The sequence below is a fragment of the Chiloscyllium punctatum genome, chromosome 1 (genome assembly GCF_047496795.1).
Source record: "Chiloscyllium punctatum isolate Juve2018m chromosome 1, sChiPun1.3, whole genome shotgun sequence".
In the NCBI taxonomy this organism is placed as follows: Eukaryota; Metazoa; Chordata; class Chondrichthyes; order Orectolobiformes; family Hemiscylliidae; genus Chiloscyllium; species Chiloscyllium punctatum.
The window spans coordinates 130,140,108-130,166,117 of record NC_092739.1 but is presented as its reverse complement, the minus strand read 5'-3'; the positions used below and the strand labels follow the sequence as shown (position 1 = coordinate 130,166,117).

The following is a 26,010-nucleotide window of genomic DNA, read 5'->3' as shown; positions in this document are numbered from 1 at the left end:
GGCTGTAAGGTCCTAAAGCAGAAGTTGGCGGGTGGCTTGGATTTGGCGGTGAAGGTGGCTCAGGACACTTGGATAATCGTGGTTGCCCTGTACTCCTAATACTATACAAGTGGAGCCACTCATCTGGCAGAAAGCTTACTGTTTAAATGCCTTACTGATGGGTCAAACTGCTAGATATTACACCTATAACCATTCAGTCACTTTTTAATCAGAGTTAGACTTTCGGTTAAAAACCTTAATTTTCTGATGGATTTTCACAACTTTGTTAAAATGAACATTGTATAATATTTAGGATTAGGCAAGATTTAGGATGCATAGGATGCGGAAGGAAACTGCAGGGGATGGGCACAAATGAGATGTGGAACTCGTTCAAGGAACAGCTACTGCATGTCTTTGATAAGTATGTACCTGTCAGACAGGGAGGAAGTTGTGTAAAGGAACAGTGGTTTACTAAAGAAAGTTGAATCCTAAAGCTTTCTAGAAATATGTCAGGAATAAAAAAATGGCTAGGGTAAAATTCGGGCCAGTCAAGGACAATAGTGGGAAGTTGTGCGTGGAGTCTGAAGAGATAGGAGAGATGCTAAATGAATATTTTTTTGTCAGTATTCACATTGGAAAAAGACAATGTTGTCAAAGAGAATACTGTGATACAGGCTATTAGACTAGATGAGATTGAGGTGCACAAGGAGAAGGTGTTAGCAATTCTGGCAAGTGTGAAAATACATAAATCCCCTGGGATTTATCCTAGGATTCTCTGGGAAGCTAGGGAGAAGATTGCAGAGCCTTTGGCTTTGATCTTTATGCTGTCATTGTCTACACGAATATGCCAGAACACTGGAGGATAGCAAATGTTGTCCCCTTGTTCAAGAAGGGGAGTTAAGAACAACCCTGGTAATTATAGACCAGTGAGCCTTCCTTCTGTTGTGGGCAAAGTTTTGGAAAGAATTATAAGAGACAGGATTTATAATCATCTAGAAATGAATACATTGATTAGGGATAGTCAACATGGTTTTGTGAAGGATAGGCCATGCCCCACAAATCTTACTGAGTTCTTTGAGAAGGCAACCAAATAGGTGGATGAGGGTAGAGCAATTGTTGTGGTGTATATGGATTTCAGTAAAGTGGTAGGCTATTGCAGAAAATACAGAAACATGGGATTTAGAGTTTGAATCAAATTGTCCAGCTGTAAGAAGACAGGGTGGTGGATGGGAAATGTTCATCCTGGAGTTCAGTTACTAGTGGTGTACCACAAGGATCTGCTTTGGGGCCGCTACTGTTTGTCAATTTTATAAATGACCTAGACGAGGGCGTAGAAGGATGAGTTAATAAATTTGCAGATGACACTAAAGTTTGAGGAGTTGTGGATAGTGCTGAAGGATTTAGCAGGTTACAGAGGGACATCAATAAGCTGCAGAACTGGCTGAGGGGTGGCAAATGGAGTTTAATGAGGAAAAGTGTGAGGTGATTCACTTTGGAAGGAGTAACAGGAATACAGAGTACTGGGCTAATGGTAGGATTCTTTTGGTAGTTTGGATGACCAGAGAGATCTCGGTGTCCATGTGCATAGATCCCTGAAAGTTGCCAAGCAGGTTGATAGGTTGTTAAGAAGGCATACAGTGTGTTAGCTTTTATTGGTAGAGGATTGAGTTTCGGAGCCATGAGATCATGTTGCAGCTGTACAAAACTCTAATGCGGCCACACTTGAAGTATTGTGTACAGTTCTGGTTGCCGCATTATAGGAAGGATGTGGAAACGTTGGAAAGGGTGCAGAGGAGATTTCCTAGGATGTTGCCTGGTATGGAGGGGAAGGTCTTATGAAGAAAGGCTTGGGGACTTGAGGCTGTTTTCGTTAGAGAGAAGAAGGTTAAGAGGTGACTTAATAGAGGCATCAAGATGATCAGAGGATTAAATAGGGTGGATAGTAAGAGCCTTTTTCCTCGGATAGTGATGGCTAGCATGAGGGGACATAGCTTTAAGTGGATGGGTCATAGATATAGGACAGACATCAGAGGTAAGTTCTTTATTCAAAGAGTAGTATGGGCATAGCATGCCATGTCTGCAACAGTAGTGGACTCACCATCATTAAGGGCATTTAAATGGTCATTGGATACATATATGGATGAAAATGGAATAGTATAGGTTTGATGGGCTTCAGATTGGTTTCACAGGTCGGCACAACTTCAAAGGCTGTAATGTTCTATGTTCTATTTTAAAAAAGAATAGCCAATGGGCTTGATTGTTATAAACTGGAAAATCTGCATCTTTGTTTAGTTGTATGGTTTTAGGAATCATTTGGGGCACAGTAGTTAGTTTCCCTCTCAGAGGCAGGATATAAGGGTAAAATCTGTCATGTTGGTTGACTCCCACAGTAGGCTTACCACACAAATGAGATCCATAGTACAGATTTCAGTGCCAGTGTGGGCTTGGAACCCTTAAAGGCTTTGGAGAAATCTTAGGAAAGAAAGGAATGGCAGAGAAGTTGAACCAGTTTGTTGTATTTGTTTCCACAGTTGAAGCCTCAAAAGCCAACAGAAAATAATTGAAAACCAAGGGCCAAATGAGATTGTGGAGTTGAGTAATGGTAATATTAGCAGATAAAATCCACCAGGCAAGCTAATGGGATGGTAAGCTGACCACTTACCTGGCCTTGTTGGCATTCTAGAAAAGTGTCTATAGAGCTGGCTGGTGAACAGAGATTCTGCTGCTCTCTGTGTTTGAGTACATCCAGGTCTGAGACTGATAGCTTTTTGGACTAAATTGAAATCACAGGATCTGGGGATTGAGCAAGAATATGGATCTAAAGTCAAAGATCGGTCACAATCTTATTGAATGGTGGAGCAACTTTTAAGGCTTACTCCTGTTTCTTTACCTCTTATTGCAGCTGTAATGTTGTAATGTGGTTGGACCGGGATAGTATTGGAATATAATTGCTATAACACCTCATTGAGCAATGTTCTCCTGTCCTCCCTGTTCAGGTGAACACCTCGATTTACTAATCCAGAAGGCTGAACGTTTCCATGAGGTTCTCTCGCAGCATGTCAGCAACCCAGAGCAGAACCAAGGCAGTCCAGGTACTGAAGACATATTGGAAGCTGAACGATCCTGGGATAATCCGCCTGTTACCTTGTAAGTTACCAGTTTCCCTTTTAATAGTGATAAATCTAAGTCTGACGTTGAGCTGTAGGAAGTTCATAAAACTTTTAAAAAGTAGCTACAAAATATTGGCTGTTGATGCCAACATTAGAATTAAGATTAACAATTGCAGGAGATTTTGTAGTCACATGCCTGGGAGAAACTGGCCATTAGCACCCTGAAAATGATGGAGTTTGATTTGTTTTCCTCTCCTATTAATGGCATGGTCAAAATCACCATCCCAAAGGCCTGTAGTGCAGTAAAATGAAGCACTCGGTGTGTGAAATTATTGTACTGTGTCCAGCAAAGCTGTGCAGAAGAAATCAGAATGGATTTTCCCTACTGAATTTGATTTGTATGTAGAGAGAACACTTCGAACTATAATAGTGGAGCCAATTTATGGTGATGAATTAAAGATTATCATGAGTTAGTAAAATATATTCCATATTAATACTTGCACAAAAAATAGCAGTAACACAATAATGTGTGGGAAAAGAGAGAGAACATAAAAAAAAAGCAGCTGTGAGTCATTAGGTTCCTCAAGCCTTCCCTGTGATTCAACAAGATTTTGACTGATATGTTTCAGACTTCAACTCCTGTTTCGTGCCAGCTCTTCCTAGCCCACAAGACCTGGCATTTCAAAAATCTGAATATTTATAAACTCTCTTCCAGTACTTTAATTGATTTAGCCTCCACAATTGTCTGGGGTAGAGAACTTCAGGCACTTATTACTCTCTGGGAGAAGTAATATCTTGACATCTCTGTTTCAATGGGTACACCAACCCCCACAGACAACACCAACCACGCTACATGGCCTTCATCAATCTCACTAAGGTTTTTACCCAAGTCAATCAGGAAATGCTGTGGAAAAGCTGAAAATGTGTTGCTGGAAAAGCACAGCAGGTCAGGCAGCATCCAAGGAGCAGGAGAATCGACGTTTCGGACTGGAGCCCTTCTTCAGGAATGGCCATTCCTGAAGAAGGGCTCATGCCTGAAACATTGATTCTCCTGCTCCTTGGACGCTGCCTGACCTGCGCTTTTCCAGCAACACATTTTCAGCTCTGATCTCCAGCATCTGCAGTCCTCACTTTCTCCTAGAATGCTATGGAAAACCTTGTCAAAGGCCAACTGTCCAGTGAAATTCATCAGCAGTGATATTGCTGCCCTTCAGGAGATCGAAGAGCAGGGAGTGCTGTGTTATTTACCTTCCTTGGTAAATATAGCCTGCAAATTCTGATGTGATTCTCACAGTATATCTTTTTTTTGCATCCTCTCCAATGCTTCTGGTTCCTTTTGATTTTTGTAAATTATGGCTCACAGTGTTCCAATGCATCCTAATCAATATTCTGTACAAGACTATTATAAAGTTGCATCTTTTCTATTCAATTGGCTTCCTTTAGCAAAAAGGCTGATTTTACCTTTTTGTTTGGATTTATAAACCTGCATTGCTATTTGCTGATTTGTGAACCTGTATCCCCAGATTCATTTCTCTTCTACTCTCTTTAGATCCTTGTTATCCAAGAAGAAAATGTGGCCGCCTTGTTGTGACAGAGTGTAATATGTCGGACTGTTTGGTGGTGAATTAAATTTGCCAAGCAGACGAGTGAATATGTTCCCCTTATGGTGTAACAGCCCTGATTATTTACTGCATTAGGGTCACAGTTTCCATTAGGGTCACAGTTTCCAAGGTGAAATTACTATTGCTGATATATTATATCAGTAACAGCAGATGGGCTATTACATTAACAGTTATGGTGAACAAACGGGACACTGAAGTTTGAATTGACTACTTCTTGTGTCTGTACAAAATTGTTGTTTATCATTATATAAGCGATTTGGATGACATTTAGGAGGCATGGTTAGTAAGTTTGTGGATGACACCAAAATTGGTAGTATAATTGGCAGTGAAGAAGGGATTACAAAGGCTACTAAGATTACAAAGGGGTCTTGATCAGTTGGGTCAAATGGGCTGAGGAGTGGAAGAAGGAGTGTAATTAGGATAAATGAGAGATGTTGCATTTTGGTAAAACAAATAAGGACAGGACGTATACATTTAATTGTAGGACCCTGGGTAGTGTTGTCAAACAGAGAGACTTAGGGGTTCATAGTTCTTTGAAAGTTGCATTGCATTTAGACAGGTTAAGAAGACCATTAAGCACGTTTGCCTTCATTGCTCAGACCAGTGACTATAGGACTTGGGACATCATGTTGAGGTTGTACAGGACATTGTTGAGGCCACTTCTGGAGTACTGTGTCCAGTTCTGGTCACCCTGCTATAGAAAGGATATTACTAAATTGATGAGTGTTCACAAAAGATTGGCCAGGATGTTGCCGATTCTGGTGGGTTTGAGTTATAAGGAGAGACTGGATAGGTTGGGATTTCTTTCACTGGACCGTAGGAGGTTGAGGGATGACCTTATAGAGGTTCATAAAATCATGAGGGGCATAGATAAGATGAATAGCAACGGTCCTTTCCCTAGGGTTGGGGAGTTCAAAATTAGCGGGTACATTTTTATGGTGAAATGAGAAAGATTTTAAAGAGACCTGAGGGGCAACGTTTTCATGTACACATTGGTTCCCATATGAAATGAACTGCCTGAGGAAGTGGTAGGTACTGGTACCATTACAACATTCGAAATACATTTGTGCAGGTACATGAATAGGAAAAGTTTATGATTTGGAGATGCCGGTGTTGGACTGGGGTGTACAAAGTTAAAAATCACATAACACCATGTTATAGTTCAACAGGTTTAATTGGAAGCACACTAGCTTTCGGAGCGACGCTCCTTCATCAGATGGTAGTGGAGGGCTCAATCCTAACACAGAATTTATTGCAAAAATTTACAGTGTGATGTAACTGAAATTATACATTGAAAAATTGATTGTCTGTTAAGCCTTTCATCTGTTAGAATAGTTTCACTTCTTTCATGTGTAAATCACAAAACCTTTTATAAAAAGTTGCATTCTCAGGTTAGCTGTTGATGATGGTGATAGCTAGACAATATGTTGAAGGTGTCCCCCTGTGTTCTCTGTCTATGCCATGATGTTTAGATTGATTCTAATCTAAAAAGTGAGATAATGGAATTTTACATGAATTCATGCAGTTTTGAGCTGAGGGGTAGAGGCCAAATGCAGTCAAATTAGACTAGTTTAATTTTGAAAACTTGGGCAGCATGGACAAATTGGACCAAAGAGTCTGTTTCTGTGCTGTATGACTATAAATATACATTTAAATATGTTTTTCTATTTTTGAAGGTTTCTTATGTTTGTAAATGTGCTAAATATGTATGAATTTGAAAATATGTTGTGCAGTCCAGCAGAGCCATCTGCCGATGAGAAAAGATTTTGTTAATTCTGGTTTGGCAAGCTTAAATATAAAGTAGTAATGAAAACTGCGATACTGAGTTTTGAATTTGAAGTTGTAGTTTTATATATGGCCTCCTCCTGCGTTTAGAATTAATCTCCATACATAGTGATGATCTGAAGAATATTTCATTTATAACAATAACATTTTATAGAATTCATAAACTTTTAATGTCTCTTACGACTTGCTGGCTGCACCATCACAGATCATCTTGAACCATACAAGGTGATGCCTCCTTTATACATGTCATTGATCTCAGTTTGTGGGAAAGTAAGGCTGTTCCAACAGAGAATGGGCAAAGGGGAGGCAATGTCTAGTGGCTAGACTATTAATCCAGAAACTCAGCTATTGTTCTGGGGACTGGGTTCAAATCTCACCATAGCAGTTGGTGAAATTTGAATTCATATAAAATATCTGGAATTAAGAGTCTAATTAAACAATTGTTGATTGTTGGAAAAACCCATCTGGCTCACTAATGGCCTTCAGGGAAGGAAATCTACCATCCTATTCTGATTTAACCTACATGTGACTCCATACCCACAGCAAGGTGGTTGAATATTTGAAAAAAAGTGCCTCTGAAATGGCACAGCAAGCTACTCAATTGTATCAGTTGCTACAAAGTCTCACCAAAGAAATGAAACTGGACGGATACCCTGTTATTGATTTTGGCACCGGAAACAATGAAGGCAAAATAAACCCCAGCTGTGTTAATCCAGTAAAGATCCCCTCACTAACATCTGGGCTTAATGCCAAAATTGGGTGTGTGGACTCAGACTAGTCAATCAACAACCTGACATTGTCTATAAGATATGGATCTGTGAGTATGACTATGTTCCACTATCATCACCCCCTGGATATGTTCTGTCCTACCAGCAGGACAGACCCGACAGACGTGGTGGCACAGTGAGATCCATGCAGACTGAACAGAGATGTTCTTTTAAATAAAACAAAGAACTGTGGATACTGAAAATTTCTGAAACAAAAAACAAAGTGCTGGAAAAATTCAGCATTTCTGGCGGCATCTGTAGAGCAAGAAACAGAATTGAACTTTCGAGTTCAGTGACCCTTCTTCAGAACTGCAGGGTTTCTGTTTTCATTTATTTTTCTCTTACTTGTTTTCACACTGAACTGGAAGGTTTAGTTAACATTGTTTCCAATTTCTTCCCATTACATTGTCCGTCTCCAACTCTTTCTTTCTTTCTTTCTTGATTTGACCTTAAATTGTAGGTGCAGGTGTTGTAGGGTTTTTGATCCAGCTCTCTACCATTCAATGAGATCACAGTTGATCTGTTAATCCTCAACTCCAATGGTTAAGAATTTGTCTATCTCAGTAGTGAATATACTTAATGACCCAGCCTCTTAAGCTCTCTGTGATAAAGAATTCCACAATGTTCTGGGAGAAATTTCTTATTGTGCAACTCTGAAATTATGTCCTTTGGTCCTTGAGTCTCACAAAGAAAAATCAAACTCTCCATATTTATCCTACCAAGTTCTTTTTATGTTTCAATAAGGTTGCCTCTCATACTTCTAAACTCTAATCACCCGTGCCTGTGGGCAACAGTGAAGATTTCTTTGAAGCTTCCAACTCTACTCTGACTGATGATGCATTTATCTCTCCACTCTGCAGGCTCTCTGCCTCTATTCCTGATGAAGGGCTTTTGCCCGAAACGTCGATTTTCCTGCTCCTCGGATGCTGCCTGAACTGCTGTACTTTTCCAGCACCACTCTCATCCAGAATCTGGTTTCCAGCATCCGCAGTCCTTGTTTTTACCTACTCTGACTGATGACTCGTGTCAGGAATTAGATAATCAGCTGAAAGTGAGCAATTTGGAGGGTGCCAAGAAAAAGCAGGTAACTGGCTTTTCGAGTCAGCCAGCACAAGGAAAAGGGGCTGATTAGTTACCTTGAAGGTTTCTTTTTAGTCTTTATTTCAGGGACTAGGCTATCAACTGCATTCATTATGAGATCATTGACTCCCTTTTGTTATTTTTACCCCCTTTCCTCTTACCTCAGCACTGTATATAAGGACTGTATTCCTTTCTACCACATTTTTTTTTGTCTCTGTGGTGTCTGCTTGTATCATGCAATTTCCTCAATTGGCACTTCCAATATGTCTGTCTTTTTCGTCAGCAGCTGATTTCTCACATAGTGGTTGTCAGGGCTTTTGATTGTGTCTGTTCCATTTCTCACACAATCTGAAAGTGGTGAGGTTTAACTGCATTTGTGCCAGAAATCTGCTGGCAAGGGTCATACAAACAGGAGGGTGACTATTATCCATGAGCACGTCCATCAGCAAAGATCCAACAACTTTGGAGCTGCCCATCTATGATCTGGTCTTCAGCGATGAATTGACTGCTGAATGTCACCTTTTTTCTGTTATTGATCTAGCAAATCACCAGTGCCTGTGGGCAACAGTGAAGAAGAATTCTTTGAAGCCTCCAACCCTACTCTGACTGATGACTCATGTCAGGATCCTTTAAATACTGGCCATCAGGTTAGTGTCAAAAGTAGGTCAGACTGTTTCCTCTCTGTGTATAAGGTCATATGGTGCACATCAAAATGAGGGATGTCGATTCAGGGGAAGACTTTTCTGTTTGGATACAGGGTTGGACAGTTCCAGTTCATGGTTAAATACAGAGTAATGCCTCTTCTGCTCCAACCATGTCTTTGAGCACAGCATCAGGTGAGTAGTCCCAGTCTTTGAACTGCAATTGCCACTCATCTGCTTAAATTGCTAGTATATCTTCCACTTACGTTCACAATCCTTACTGAAGTGTAGTAGATTCCCAGCAGATTTTAATGTTGCTTCCTGGATTTCTAAGTAATCAGTGTCGCTTTAGCTATTCTGATTACATGCTGTTTGAAATAACAATACTGAGGTTTAACATAATATTCCAGCACTTTAGTTGCACTAGTTAGTCTAATTGATATTTCTGTTTCCTTTATCTCTTGTATCCGTGAATGAATTCACGGTCACCGACAACTGGGAAGATTGCGGAAAGGGAACAAATGGAGATCCATTTGAAAGGAGTGGTGAAAAATAACAGAACTACATCCTGGCAGACAATGGGAAGAAGTGGGTTAATTTTGCCTTAAGAAATTTGGGAAGGTCATAGGGCAGAAGCAGAACCAGCTAAATAGAGAGTGTTTAGTTTTAAGTAAAAGAGGAAGTGCTGGAGGAACTCAGCAGGTCTGGCAGCATCTGTGGAGGGAAAAAACAATTAATGTTTTGAGTCCAGTACAACTCTTCAGAACCAATTTTAATTTTGGCTAGGGCCTGTTTTGGGAGAGTGGAGTTTAAAGTGAGCTTTTCACTATTGTTCTTCAGGGTAATCCTAGAAGAGTCTGTGGTTTGACAGAAATGTGAGGCCCTGTAGAATTTAGCATGTTTGTTGACAGAGTTCTTTTAGTTAGCATCTAAGGTAAGTGATGGATTGAGAGGGTTGGGGATGTTGCAGATGGCTTGCCCCATCCATTTTGTGTATTTCTATTTCGATACAATCCTGCTTATACAACTAATGTCTGTACACTTCACCAGCAGCCTGATGACATGAGTATTGTTATGTGATTTTAAGTTCTTTCTTTCCAGGTTGACTTCACCAGGAACTTGTTTGTATGGGGATTACGTTCAGGGGGAGGAGGGGTTTGGTTTCCCATTCCAGCTTTGTACCCCTGAGATTGCAGTTTTCTAGTATTTTACTGAAGTATCAGACTGAAGTATTGGAATGCTGTTTCAATCCCCAGCTGCCTTTGGCTGAACTGCAAATGCCACTCACCTGCCCACCTCGCTATTATGCCTTCCACTTAGTTTCACCATCCTTATTGCAGTGTGGTAGATTCCCAGCAGATTTTAATGTTGGCTTCCTGAATTTCTAAGTAACCAGTGTCACTTTAGTTGTTCTGGTTACTTGTTGGTTGAAGTAAGAATATCGAGATTTGAAATATTATTTTAATCTTTTAGTCTAGTTCAGTACAATTCTGGAGGTAAAAACAATGACTGCAGATGCTGGAAACCAGATTCTGGATTAGTGGTGCTGGAAGAGCAGAGCAGTTCAGGCAGCATCCGAGGAGCTTCGAAGCTCCTGAACTGCTGTGCTCTTCCATCACCACTAATCCAGAACAATTCTGGTCCAGCTTGATTGTATAATGATCCATTTCAAACTGAGATATCAATAATTAAAAAGGTGATTAAATGAGGGATTGGAAGAAGTGCCTATGCTGGGAGTAGTTAACGTGGAATTCTCTGCCATATATGATGACTTACTATCAGTCCCAAAGTACTTATATAAGGAAATCAGACAGTTGCTGAAAGATAATGGAAAAGGATCAGGTCTGGAGAGCAAGCAGGCAAGTGAGGCTGAAAAAATTTCGTTACTGGAGGTCAGGTGATCAACCTAATGGTCCGATTTTGTGTGACAACCAGGAAACAAATTTAGATTTAAAACAGATGCAGTGTTAATTTTCCTGGTGGAAATATATTTTATTTAATTGAACCTTAAGAACTCAGAAAGCAGGGTGCCATTACCAATTATGTATAAAAGAATGAATGTGTAAGCCTTTGAATCATACAATATGAAAGAAAAACCCCAAATATTGCAAATGTGAAATAAAAACTGGTAATAAGCTGGAGGCCAGACAGCATCTGAAAGGGAAAGATTGGGTCACTTCTTTTCTTATGTGGCACCTTGGCTTTCTGTTACAGATGGAGGCATCAACAGTGTTTGAAATGCAAAGCAGTAAACCCTTCCTTTCTTTCAGGGGTTCCACTTTGATGCTTTGCTGTTTTAAATTTTAGCGGAACCATTCTGGTTCCTCAGGAATTTCAGGAGGAAAGCACCATGGTCCAGTTGAAGCACTGAAACAGATGCTGTTCAGCTTACAAACAGTGCAACAGAGTTTTGATCATGAAGACGCAGAAGAAAGCAAAGAGATTGGAAAGGTAAACAATTTCTAGTCTAAGGACTGTATTTGGAGTAATGCATTCCAGGTGGAGATAAGATCATCTTAATCCTTCTCAAACTGTTTGGTTCAAGAATCTCTTTTGAATGGATTAGCAATCACCATCCTCCGATATAAACTATGGACTGGATCTCATATTTGTGGCCAAGTCTGAGTTGTGTTGAAGTTTGGATTTGTTTTTTACTGTGACATTTTTTCGTTACATCCTATCAAACTTGCCAGTGTTGAGCTTGAGTATTGTTAGAGCTGTGTTCATCTAAGTAAATGGGAAGCATTTCATCACATTCCTGATTTAGATGGTGGACAGGCTTTGGGGAGCCAGGAGAGTAGTTTCTGACTGCTGATTCCCTAATCTCTGACCTGCTGTTGTAGCCACTGTATTTATATGATGAGTTCAGTTCAATTTCTGGTTAATGGTAACCCCCTAAGATACTAATAGTGAGGATTCAGTGATGGTAGATTAATCGAATGTCAAGAAGTGGTGGTTCGATTCTCTCTTGGTGTAACTGATCATTGCCGGGCACTTAAGTGGTGTGGATGTTACTTGCCATTTGTCAGCCCTCGCCTGGTCATTGTTTGGGCCTTGCCACATTTGGACATGGACTGTTTCAGTATTTGAGAAGTTTGATGGTGTTCAGTACCATTCACATGACAATTTTCATTTTGCTAGCGACACAGGTTAGAATGATTAAGCGGGAATTGGCCAGCTTGAACTTATCCTGCAGGTGCATGGTGATTAGCACCATTGTCTCACAGCGCGAGGGACCTGGGTTCGATTCCACTCCCCGATGACTGTGAAGTTTGCAATTTCTCCCTGTTCTGTGTGGGACCCGGCCGGGTGCTCCGGTTTCTTCCCACAGTCCAAAGGTCTGCAGGTTAGTTGGGTTGGCCGTGCTAAATTATCCATAACGTTCAGGGATGTGTAGGTTAGGTGAGTTATCTGTGGAAAATGCAGGGTTACAGGGATAGAGTAGTGGAATGCTGTTTGGAGGGTTGATGTGGACTCACTGGGTCGAATGGCCTGTTTCAACACTGTAGGGATTGTATGGAATTCTTTGTGGATTGAGCATACCTGGACAATTTTCAAACATTGTCAGGATGATACCACTGTATTGCACCAGCTTGGCTCATAGTGCAGCCACATCTGGAACATATGTCTTCTAAAGAAGGGTCACTGGACCCAAAACATTAACTCTGTTTTCTCTCCACAGAGTAGGGTTTCTCCAGCAATTTCTGTTTATATCTTCTATATTATTGCTGGAATGTTGTCAAGGACCATTGCAATAAAAAATATTTTATGAGTCTTAAACAAAATGAGACTTGATTTTGAGCAGATGATTGATTTCATTAAGCAGCTAATGTGATAGCCGTGTGCCAGAGCTGAGTGATTTGATCGGTATTCCTGGGGTGATCCAGCTTCACTGCTACTAATTCCATTCACTACCTGTCTCAGTACTGCCTCCGATCTTAATGATTGCCAAAGTATACAGTCTGTGACCCTAATGTGTTCTTTCACTTGGCTCAAATCACTGCAGTTAGGTCTTGGATTTCATTTCTTCCTGTCGTTTCAAAGTTTAAGACCCAAGCTGGCTGTCAGGTAGATGCTGCTGCTTGATTTATTGTAAGGCAATAGAGGGGGCCCAGAGGTGAGAGGGGTGGGGACGAACCCTCCCTCCCCTGTCTACCTTCTCCCTCACTCGCCAACAGCTCTCGAACCTCTCCACTCCAACTCCAGTGGTCTCCTGATCCTGATCTCCTCCTCCCCTCCCCTTCACCCTGTGATTTAAAGCTGTTCATAGCACAAACACACCAGTGTCAGCAAATGCAGCCTTGGCATAGCATCTACTCTTTCAATATATCTGTTACATGCTTCGTGTCAAGAATTCAACACAAGCTCTGTTTAGAAACATATTGGCATTCTGTCTCTGACATTGGGACACAAACAAGCAACAAGTTCATAGAGTCTCCAGATGCTTCATGGTCCTCATTTAATAAACATTGGTTCTGAAATTTACAAATAGATGAGGTGAATAGACAAAACTGTGGCAGATGAAGTTCAATGTAAGCAAGGGAGAAGTTATCTGTATTGCACTGACAAAAGATAGATCCAGGTGCTTTCTGAATAGTATGAGGTTAAGCACAGTAGATGTCCAAAGGGACATGGGAGTTAGATCTTTAAATTGTCAAGAGCAGGTCCAGAAAATAATCAAAAAGCTGATGGAATGCTGGCCTCGATATCTACGGGACTGGGGTTTAAGAAGTGTTGCCAAAGTTCACAAAACCAATACAAAACCCTGATTAGATCCCATTTGGAGTACTGCGAGCACATCTGGGTACCACTCCTTAGGAAGGAGTATTAGCCTCAAGGAATACAATGTAAGTTTACAAGAATGACACTTGAAATTCAAGGATTAAGTTATGAGAAGCAATATAACCAATTAAATCCATTTTCTCTCTAATTTAGAAGATCTGATTTAGAAGGGTGATCTGATCAATGTCTTCAAGAGATCAACAGGAGGAGAGGGTAATAAAGATAAACGATTTCCACTGGTTGGAGATTCTAGAACTGGGGGCATAGTCTGGGAATTAAGGCCAAACCATTCAGGAGAGCAATTGGGAAGCAGTTCTACACATACAGGATGTAGAGGTTTGGAACTCTCATCCATTGATGGCAGTTGATACTGGATCAGTTGCTAATTTTAAATCTGAGATAGATAGGTTTTTGTTAATCACTGGAATTAAAGGTTATAGTAGGGGATTTTAACTTTCCAAACATTAACTGGGACTGCCATAGTGTTAAGAGTTTAAATTAAGTGTGTACAAGAAAATGTTCTGATTCAGTATGTGGATGTACCTACTAGAGAAGGTGCAAAAATAAGGCTGGGGAGGTGACTGAGGTGTCAGTGGGGGAGCACTTTGGGGCCAGTGACCATGATTCTATTAGTTTTAAAATAGTGATGGAGAATGATAGACCAGATCTAAAAGTTGAAGTTCTAAACTGGAGGAAGGCTAATTTTGATGATATTAGGCAAGATTTTTCAAAAGCTGATTGGGGGCAGATGTCTGCAGATAAAGGGACAGCTAGAAAATGAGAAGCCTTCAGAAATGGGATAATGAGAGCACAGAGACAGTATATTCCTGTTAGGTTGAAAGAGAGGCTGGTAGGTGGAGGGAATGCTGGATGACCAAAGGAATTGAGGGTTTGGCTTAAAAAAAAGCATATGTCAGGTATAGACAGGATGGATCGAGTGAATCCTTTGAAGAGTATAAAGGCAGCAGGAATATACTTAAGAAAGAAATCAGGAGGGCAAAAAGGGGACATGAGATAGCTTTGGCAAATAAGGTTAAGGAGGATGCAAAGGAATTTTACAAATATGTTAAGGACAAAAGGGTAACTAGGGAGAGAATAGGGCCCCTCAAAAATCAGCAAGGCGGCCTTTGAGTGGAGTTGCAGGAGATGGGGGAGATACTAAACAAGTATTTTGCGCCAGTGTTTACTGTGGAAAAGGGCATGGAAGATATAGACTGTAGGGAAATAGATGGTGACATCTTGCAAAGTGTCCAGATTACAGAGGAGGAAGTGCTGGATGTCTTGAAACACACAAAAGTGAATAAATCCCTAGGAGCTGATCGGGTGTACCCTGGAACTCTATGGGAAGATAGGAAAGCTGGGCTTCTTGCTGAGATATTTGTGTCATCAAAGTCGCAGGTGAGGTGCTGGAAGACTGGAGGTTGGCTAACATGGTACCACTATTTAAGAACGGTGGTAAGGACAAGCCAGGGAACTATAGACCAGTGAGCCTGACATCGATGATGGGCAAGTTATTGGAGGAAATCCTGAGAGACAGGATGTACCTGTATTTGGAAAGGCAAGGACTGATTAGGGATAGTCAACATGGCTTTGTGTGTGAAAAATCATGTCTCGTGAACTTGATTGAGTTTTTTGAGGAAGTAACAAAGAGGATTGATGAGGGCAGAGTGGTGAACGTGATCTATATGGGCTTCAGTAAGGCGTTCGACAAGGTTCCCTATGAGAGACTGGTTAACAAGGTTGGATCTCATGGAATACAGGGAGAACTAGCCATTTGGATACAGAACTGGCTCGAAAGTAGATGACAGAGGGTGGTAGAGGGCCTGTGGAATTCATTGCCACAGAGTGCAGTGGAGGCCGGGATGCTAAATGTCTTCAAGGCAGAAATTGATAAATTCTTGATGTCACAAGGAATTAAGGGCTACGGGGAGAATGCGGGTAAGTGGAGTTAAAATGCCCATCAGCCATGATTGAATGGCGGAGTGGACTCGATGGGCCGAATGGCCTTACTTCCGCTCCTATGTCTTATGGTCTTATGGTTTTTCGGACTGGAGGCCTGTGACCAGTTGAGTGCCACAAGGGTCCTCTACTTTTTGTCATTTATATAAATGATTTGGATGTGAACATAGGAGGTATACTTCGTAAGTTTGCAGATGACACCAAAATTGGAGGTGTAGTGGACAGCGAAGAAGGTTACCTCCGATTACAACGGGAACTTGATCAGATGGGCCAATGGGCTGAGTGACAGATGGAATTTAATTTAGATAAATACGAGATATTGCATTTTGGGAAAGCAAATCTTAGCAGGACTTATACACTTAACAGTAAAGTTCTAGGGAGTGTTGTTAAACAAAGAGACCTTGAAGTGCAGGTTCATAGCTCCTTGAAAGTGGAGTCACAGGTAGATAGAATAGTGAAGAAGGCGTTTGGTATGCTTTCATTTATTGGTCAGAGAATTGCGTATCGGAGTTGGGAGGTAATGTTGCAACTGTACAGGGCATTGGTTAGGCAAGTTTGGGAATATTGCGTACATTTTTGCTCTCTTTCCTATTGGAAAGATATTGTGAAACTTGAAAGGGTTCAGAAAAGAGTTACAAGGATGTTGCCAGGATTGGAGGATCTGAGCTGTAGGGAGAGGCTGAATAGTCTGGAGCTGCTTTCCCTGGAATGTTGGAGGCTGAGGGGTGACCTTATAGAGGATTATAAAATGATGAGGTGTATGGATAGGATAAATGAACAAAGTCTTTTCCCTGGGGTGGTGGAGTCCATAACTAGAGGGCGTAGGTTTAGGGTGAGACAGGAAAAGTTTAAAAGGGACCAAAGGTACAACTTTTTCACAAACAGGGTGGTGTTTGTGTGGAATGAGCTGCCAGAGGATGTGGTGGAGGCTGGTACAATTACAACATTTAAAAGGCATCTGGATGGGTATATGAATAGGAAGAGTTTAGAGGGATATGGGCCAAGTGCTGGCAAAAGGGACTAGATTATGTTAAGATATCTAGTCGGCATGGACAAGTTGAGCTCGAAGGTCTGTTTCCATGCTGTACGACTCTGACTCTATCTGAGTCAAAGATAAGTATATGGATTTAGAGCATAGATCAGCACTACTGTTCCTATATATATTAATCATAAACTTGCATGTTGCTAAAATATAGGAGACTCTAGTTATAGGAGACTGTATAGTTAGAGGGACAGACAGGCGGTTCTGTGGACATGGGTGAGACTGTCTGATGGTTTGTTGCCTTCCGGGTGCCAGGGTCCGTGACATCTCGGACAGTGTCTTCAGAATCCTGAAGGGGGAGGGTGTGCAGCCAGAAGTCGTGGTGCACATTGGCACCAACGATATAGGTAGGAAGAAGGGTGGGGAGGTCATTCAGGAGCTCGGAGTTAGGCTGGAAGCTAAAAGCTAGGACAGACAGAGTCGTCATCTCTGGGTTGTTGTCGGTGCCACATGACGGTGAGGCAAGGAATAGGGAGAGAGTGCAGTTGAACACGTGGCTGCAAGGATGGTGTAGGAGGGAGGGCTTCAGGTATTTGGACAATTGGACTGCACTTTGGGGAAGGTGGGACCTGTACAAGCAGGACAGGTTGCACCTGAACCAGAAGGGCACCAATATCCTGGGAGGTAGGTTTGCTAGCACTCTTCGGGGGGGTTTAAACTAATTTGGCAGGGGGATGGGATCCGGACTTATAGTCCAGCAAGTAGGTTAGCTGTTTTTCAGGATGTCCAAGAATGTAGGGAGCCTTGGAGAAGGTAGCACTGACAGAGAATACTTGCGGACACAGAGATAAGTTCAAGTGTGTATACTTCAATGCAAGGAGTATCAGAAGTAAGGTGGGTGAACTTAAGGCGTGGATCGGTACTTGGGACTACGATGTTGTGGCCATCACGGAAACGTGGATAGAAGAGGGACAGGAATGGTTGTTGGAGGTTCCTGGTTACAGATGTTTCAGTAAGATTAGGGAGGGTGGTAAAAAAGGAGGGGGGGTGGCGTTGCTAATTAGAAATGGTATAATGGCTGCAGAAAGGCGGTTCAAGGGGGAATCTGCCTTTAGAGGTAGTATGGGCTGAAGTCAGAAATAGGAAAGGAGCAGTCACCTTGTTGGGTGTTTTCTATAGGCCCCCCAATAGCAGCAGAGATGTGGAGAAACAGATTGGGAAACAGATTTTGGAAAGGTGCAGAAGCCACAGGGTCGTAGTCATGGGCGATTTCAACTTCCCAAATATTGACTGGAAGCTCTTTAGATCAAGTAGATTGGACGGGACGGTGTTTGTGCAGTGTGTCCAGGAAGCTTTTCTAACTCAGTATGTAGATTGTTCGACCAGAGGGGAGGCCATATTGGATTTGGTACTTGGTAATGAACCAGGACAAGTGATGGGCTTGTTAGTGGGTGAGCATTTTGGTGATGGTGACCACAATTCTGTGACTTTCACCTTGGTTATGGAGAGAGATAATGCATGCAACAGGGTATGTTTTACAATTGGTTGAAGGGTAAATACGAAGCTGCAAGACAGGATCTGAGGAACATAAGTTGGGAGCATAGGATGTCAGGGAAGGATGTCGTTGAAATGTGGAACTTTTTCAAGGAACAGATACGATGTGTCCTTGATATGTATGTACCTGTCAGGCAGGAAAGAGATGGTCGTGTGAGCGAACCTTGGTTGACGAGGGAGGTTGAATGTCTTGTAAGGAGGAAGAAGGAGGCTTACATAAGGCTTAGGAAACAAGGTTCAGACAGAGCTTTGGAGGGATACAGGATAGCCAGGAAGGAGCTGAAGAAAGGGATTAGGAGAGCTAAGAGAGGGCATGAAAAATCTTTGGCGGGTAGGATCAAGGATAACCCCAAGGTCTTTTATGCGTATGTGAGAAACATGAGAATGACGAGAACAAGGGTAGGTCTGATCAAGGACAGTAGTGGGAGACTGTGTATTGAGTCGGAAGAGATAGGAGAGGTCTTGAATGAGAACTTTTCTTCTGTATTTACAAATGAGAGGGACCGTATTGTTGAAGAGGAGAGTATGAAACGGACTGGTACGCTAGAGGAGATAATTGTTAGGAAGGAAGATGTGTTGAGCATTTTGAAAAACTTGAGGATAGACAAGTCCCCCGGGCCTGACGGGATATATCCTAGGATTATGTGGAAAGCAAGAGAGGAAATTGCAGAGCCGTTGGCAATGATCTTTTCGTCTTCACTGTCAACGGGGATGGTACCAGGGGACTGGAGAGTGGCGAATGTTGTGCCCCTGTTCACAAAAGGGAATAGGGATAACCCCGGGAATTACAGGCCAGTTAGTCTTACTTCTGTGGTAGGCAAAGTAATGGAAAGGGTACTGAGGGATAGGATTTATGAGTATCTGGAAAGACACTGCTTGATTAGGGACAGCCAGCACGGATTTGTGAGGGGTAGGTCTTGCCTTACAAGTCTTATTAAATTCTTTGAGGAGGTGACCAAGCATGTGGATGAGGGTAGAGCAGTGGATGTGGTGTGCATGGATTTTAGTAAGGCATTTGATAAGGTTCCCCATGGTAGGCTTATGCGGAAAGTCAGGAGGCATGGGATAGTGGGAAATTTGGCCAGTTGGATAGAGAACTGGCTAACCGGTCGAAGTCAGAGAGTGGTGGTAGATGGTAAATATTCAGCCTGGAGCCCAGTTACAATTGGAGTTCTGCAGGGATCAGTTCTGGAACCTTTACTGTTTGTAATTTTTATTAATGACTTGGAAGCGGGAATCAAAGGGTGGGTCAGTAAATTTGCAGACGACACGAAGATTGGTGGAGTTGTGGATAGTGAGGAGGGCTGTTGTCGGCTGCAAAGGGACTTAGATATGATGCAGAGCTGGGCTGAGGAGTGGCAGATGGAGTTCAACCCTGTCAAGTGTGAGGTTGTCCATTTTGGAAGGACAAATAAGAATGCGGAATACAGGGTTAACGGTAGGGTTCTTAGTAAGGTGGAGGGGCAGAGGGATCTTGGGGTCTATGTACATAGATCTTTGAAAGTTGCCTCTCAGGTGGATAGAGCTTGTAAGAAGGCCTATGGTGTATTAGCGTTCATTAGCAGAGGGATTGAATTCAAGAGTCGTGAGGTGATATTGCAGCTGTACAGGACCTTGGTAAGGCCACATTTGGAGTACTGTGTGCAGTTCTGATCGCCTCACTTTAGAAAAGATGTGGAAGCTTTGGAGAGGGTGCAGAGGAGATTTACCAGGATGTTGCCTGGAATGGAGAATAGGTCGTACGAGGATAGGTTGAGAGTGCTAGGCCTTTTCTCATTGGAACAGTGAAGGATGAGGGGTGACTTGATAGAGGTTTATAAGATGATCGGGGGGATAGATAGAGTAGACAGTCAGAGACTTTTTCCCCGGGTACAACAGAGTGTTACAAGGGGACATAAATTTAAGGTGAAGGGTGGATGGTATAGGGGGGATGTCAGGGGTAGGTCCTTTACTCAGAGAGTGGTGGGGGCATGGAATGCGCTGCCTGTGGGAGTGGCAGAGTCAGAATCATTGGTGACCTTTAAGCGGCAATTGGATAGGTACATGGATAGGTGCTTAAGCTAGGACAAATGTTCGGCACAACATCGTGGGCCGAAGGGCCTGTTCTGTGCTGTATTGTTCTATGTTCTAAAATAGGAACTTCTACAAATACAACATTTTGCACTTTGACTATGCAATACATAAGTGGCAAACAACACTTTGCAAAAGCAACAAAGTGTCAGGGGACAATCGGGGAGTCAGTTCAGATCTCAGTGGATCTTCACCGTTACCAGTTTAAACTGTGATCTGGTAAGTCACAGCTATATTGAAAGGGAAGGAATGTGCATATATAAGTTAAGATTTGGCAGAGAAACTGGCAGACAATTATCATCCCTGTCAGGATAAGTAACTGTCAGGCGATGTTTCAAATGTGTATGTGCTCGAGACTGCAGAGGAGATGTAAGAGTTGAGGGCTGCATATCCTTCACCACCCTGCCAGACCTCACCAGGGCATTGAACTGGACACCTATCCGGGGTGCCACTTTATGTCAGCTCAACTCCTCCGTAAGCTCCACCTGAGTACTGATTGGCTGAGGCTGATTGACCTCCTCCTACCATTTCTTGGGAGGTTCTCAAATCCCACCCAGGAGTGTCATCAAGAATCTCGGGTACACAGGCAAAGCATTAACGAGAAAGAATAGTGACTGAGCTTTTTACTGGCACTTAGCTGACTTCCAAACACCCATTTGTCTCTGAAGGCATTTTTAATATGTAGCACCTATAATTGTGATTACATTTGCAATGTTATATGTTCATTGAATAAATATCTTCTTATGAATAGATATCTGAACGCATGATGTCTCAGACACTGGGCTTGGATTTTGAGGAGGCATCTGGCAACAGATCATTACAAAGGTAATCTGGTAGGAAATGTGCTCTAATCTGCAGATATAATGTTAGTTCCAGCAAGGCCATTATCAATGGGACCAGAGGTATGTTGTTGGCTAACTCATTGAGTGGTACATTGTGATCTTGCAATTGGCAACACCTTAATTTCTGCATAGAATCATTCACTCGCCATCCCTTTGCGTATCACCCTACATTGACGGCTGGTCAAGAATTTACTCAATTTTTTAAAAATTGGCATCTGCATTTTCATATCTCTCCAAACCCTTCTCTGTGTTGCCACCTCCAACCTTAAGACTCTCTATGATCACTTACATTTGGCATCCATAATTTCCTTCCTCGAAGCAAGAAGCAAACATTAGATGCTTTGCAGTTGGGATGGCATCAAGAGAGGGATAAAGTAACTGATAGGCAAGGAAGAGAATTCCAGGAGATTGGACATCAAGCGTGATCTGGAATGCTGGTATGATTAAATTTATGGGTGCCAAATGCAAGTCATCATGGAGATTCTTAAGGCTGGGGGTGGTAACACAGAAGAGATGGAGACTTCTCTAGTGCCTGGTTTCAATGAAAAGTGCAGGAGGGAATGCTAAATGTGGCACAAGGCATAAGGTATCAAGCTGGTGAAATTACAAAAATAGGACAACTAGTGTGTCAAACAGTGTAAACAGCAAATAATAGGCAGGGTGAAATAATTCTACAAGCAACAGATCAGATCTAGACCTGCAATCCTGCAGGAATGTTAGGATGATCCACCTTGGTCTCCTCCAGAGGTCTACAGTATCACAGATACCAGTCTTCAGCCAATTCAATTCACTCTACGTGATTATCAAAAAATGGTTGAAGATTCTGGATATTACAAAAGCTACAGACCCTGACAATATTCCTTCAGTAGAACTGAAGACTTCTGTTCTAGAACATGGCACTCCCCCTAGCTAAGCTGTTCCAGCAAAGGTATGACACCAGCATTTACCTGACATTGTGAAAAATTGCCCAGGTATATCACAAAAAGGACAGATCCAGCCCAGCGAATTATCACCCCATCTGTTCACTCTTGATCATCAGTAAAGTGATGGAAGGTGTCATCAACAGTGCTATCAAGCAGCAATAACCTGCTCAATGACACCCAGTTTGGGTTCCATCAGGGCCACTCAGCTCTTGACCCGATTACAACCTTGGTTCAAAGTGGACAAAAGAGCTAAATTTCAGAGGTAAGGTGAGAGTGACAGCCCTTGACATCAACGCTACATTTGTTTGGAGCCCTAGCAAACCTGCAGTCAATAGGAGCTGGGGGAAATCTCCACTGTTTGGAGTTATACCTGATGCATAGGGAGATGGTCATGATTGTTGGAGTCATCCCTGCCCAAGTTCCTCAGAATAGTGCCCTCAGCCCAACTATCTTCAGCTGTACCATCAATAGCCTTCCCTCCATCGTAACAACACCAGTGGGGATGTTTGCTGATGATTGTGCAATGTTCAGCACCATTCACAACTGCTTGATGAGTGCAGCTCCAACAATACTTGGGAAGCTTGACACCATTCAGGACAAAGCAACCAGTTGATTGACACTACATCAGCAAACATTTACTCCCTCCACCACAAATTCTCAGTAGCAGCACTGTGTTCTATCTACAGTTAGTACTACAGAAATTCACCAAGACTGTTTAATCAGCACCTTTAAAATCCACAACCACCACCATCTCAAGGACAAGGGCAGCAAATCCAACTGAGCACCCACTTACAAGTTCTGTTATAAGTTAGTGGGCGGCACGATGGCACAGTGGTTAGCACTGCTGCCTCACAGCGCCAGAGACCCGGGTTCAATTCCCGCCTCAGGCGACTGACTGTGTGGAGTTTGCACGTTCTCCCCGTGTCTGTGTGGGGTTTCCTCCGGGTGCTCCGGTTTCCTCCCACAGTCCAAAGATGTGCGGGTCAGGTGAATTGGCCATGCTAAATTGCCCGTAGTGTAGGGTAAGGGGTAAATGTAGGGGTATGGGTGGGTTACGCTTCGGCGGGTCGGTGTGGACTTGTTGGGCCGAAGGGCCTGTTTCCACACTGTAATGTAATCTAAATGCCACTCACAATCCAGACTTGGAAATATATTTGTGTTCCTTCAGTGTCACTGGAACAAAATCCCTCCCTAACACCATTGCGGATCTACCTACTCCAAATACATAGCAGCAGATCAAGAAAGTAGCTCACTACCTTTTCAAAGGGCATCTAGGGCTGCAAAATAACTGCTGGCACAGCCGGTGACACTCACATCCAGTGAGCGAATTAAAAATAAATATATTCCTCAGGTAAACAAAGCCAAGACCTAATTAACTGGCCATTTTTCTTATTGGTTTTGTGGGGTTGTACTTCTTGCACAGAGGGTGCTGCTGAGAAGGATTCTGAGAGGAGTTGTCTCAGTCACTGATGAGGAGCAAATAAAAAGTAAGGCAAGCTATAACGGAGCTGCCATTTTTAGAGCAGCCATTTTGAGAAGGGCTACTTTGTGGTGGAAATGCTGTTGGAGGTTTAAGTTGGACCAAAGGATCCGTTTTCATACTGTACAACTCTATGACTCTATTATGTGTCTAGTTCTGCATTCTTACTACTCTTAAAATTCTTCCCATGTTTACCAGTTCTGGTCTGATTTGTAGTGCTAAGCCTGAACTCACCATAAGCAGAAACATTTTTATTATGTCTACCCAATTAGACGTCTTTAAGATACTGAAGTATTTATTTGATCATCCCTAAGCCTTTGCTCTGACAGAGTCAATAACATTTTCCTGTTCTATCTTTTTACTCTTTGAAATCTTGCAGTTTTCAATTCTGAAACCCTATATGAATTTAGAATCATAAATAACAAATGTCATAATATTGGATGTTATTTATTCATCAGTTGTTTCTTATGTTCAAATGCCTAACTTCCTTTTTGTATAATATATCTGAATTGTTGGCATAATTCTAGTGTTGTGATTTAAGGAGAAATAAGTTTATTTTCTCCCTTTAAGAACAAAGAGACTTTGGTGTGCAGTTTCATACTTCTGTTGAAGTGAAGTTGCAGGTCGATAGGATAGCGAAAATGATGTTTGGAATGTATGCCTTTATTGGATAGAGCATTGAGTACAGGAGTTGCGAGATCATATTGCAGCTGTACAGGATATTGGGTAGGCCAGTTTTGGAATTTTGTGTGCAATTTTGGCCAATTGCAATTTTCCCTTCAATAGGAAAGATGTTGTGAATCTTGAAAAGGTTCAGAAAAGATTTACAAGGATGTTGCCAGGGTTGGAAAATTTAAGCTACCAGGAGAGGCTGAATAGGCTGGGGCTATTTTCCCTGGAGCTTAGGAGGCTGAGGGGTGACCTCATAGAAGTTTATAAAATGATGAGGGGCATGGATAGGATAACCAGACACAGTCTTTTCCCTGGGGTGGAGGAGTCCAGAACTAGAGGTTTAGGGTGTCAGAGGAAAGGTTTAAAAGAGACCTAAGATGCAACTTTTTCACATTGAGGGTAGTACGTGTATGAAATGAGCTGCCCGAGGAAATGGTGGAGGTTGGTACAATTACAACATTTTAAAAGGCATCTGGATGGGTATATGAAGAAGAAGGGTTTGGAGGGATATGGGCCAAGTACTGGCAAAAGAGACATCTCTGTGACTAATTATGAGCCAATTGCAAGTGCTACAGGTTTCAGAAAATGTTACATGATTGTCAACTAATATTTACTGAATTAAATAGACTTTGGGGCATGTCGAAATAATTCGTGTTTATATTTTCTTACATTGGGACAAATTTTGGAAATACGTCAAGAAAATCAGCAAAATCAACTGAATAAACATTTGGGATTAAGTTGGCAAAAGGAGGGACTGTGGCAGAAGGGTAGGTGTTAGTCAGTAGCATTTCAACTCCAATCTGGTTTGTATGAATGGAACCAAACTCCTAACTGTCTGTGTGATGGGTAGTAACTGCTAATTAATTTTCTTTCACCAGAGCATTGAACCACTTAAAACACCTGAAGGAACTTGTCGATGATATTGGTGCCAAGATGGAAAAAGAAGCAGAGGGTCAGCAACATGAATGATGAGCAATTGGAGAAACTATTCTTAAATTCTATTAGCTAGTGCAATGTAATAAAATAACATTTTATGTTTAATCGAAAAATGCATTATCAAGATGTGCTGACATGTTGGTGAAGGTTTCCTTCTAATGGCAGGATATAAATGATTGCATTTATGAACCATATTTGAGTCAATTGTTTATGTTTGCTTGTTTGTGAATATTGTCGTTTAAGGCCACTCTCTTGTGTCAACAGCAAAGTCTGTGGTTTTTGCAAGGTTTGTGAAGGTTTGTAGCTCAGGTTGAGGTTTAGGGTGTAGCTTTGCTCGTTGAGCTGTAGGTTTGATATCCAGATGTTTCATTACCTGGCTAGGTAACGTCATCAGTGGCGACCTCCAAGTGAAGCGAAGCTGTTGTCTCCTGCTTTCTATTTATATCTTTCTCCTAGATGGGGTTCCTGGGGTTTGTGGTGACGTCATTTCCTGTTTGTTTTCTGAGGGGTTGATAGATGGCATCTAGACCTATGCGTTTGTTTATGGCGTTGTGGTTGGAGTGCCAGGCCTCTAGGAATTCTCCGGCATGTCTTTGGTCTGCAGCAAAGATATGTCAGAGAATTCCTCGAGGCCTGCACTCCAACCACAACGCCATAAACAAACACATAGGCCTAGATACCATCTATCAACCCCTCAGAAAACAAACAGGAAATGACGTCACCACAAACCCCAGGAACCCCATCCAGGAGAAAGATATAAATAGAAAGCAGGAGACAACAGCTTCACTTCACTTGGAGGTCGCCACTGGTGATGTTACCGAGCCAG

General features: G+C 42.1%; 1 protein-coding gene across 2 annotated transcripts in view; it reads left to right on the top strand.

The window, feature by feature from the left end:
* The window catches only part of c1h18orf54 (chromosome 1 C18orf54 homolog), a 47,153-nt gene extending 21,576 nt beyond the window's left edge, over positions 1-25,577 (top strand). For both annotated transcript variants that reach the window (XM_072574155.1, XM_072574144.1), the window contains 5 exons: positions 2,976-3,126; positions 8,885-8,990; positions 11,292-11,435; positions 21,083-21,156; positions 25,127-25,577. In XM_072574155.1, the coding sequence (XP_072430256.1) occupies positions 2,976-3,126; positions 8,885-8,990; positions 11,292-11,435; positions 21,083-21,156; positions 25,127-25,217 (566 nt within the window). In that variant the 3' untranslated portion in view covers positions 25,218-25,577. The remainder of the gene's footprint in view (positions 1-2,975; positions 3,127-8,884; positions 8,991-11,291; positions 11,436-21,082; positions 21,157-25,126) is intronic.
* The last annotated feature ends 433 nt before the right edge of the window (positions 25,578-26,010 follow it).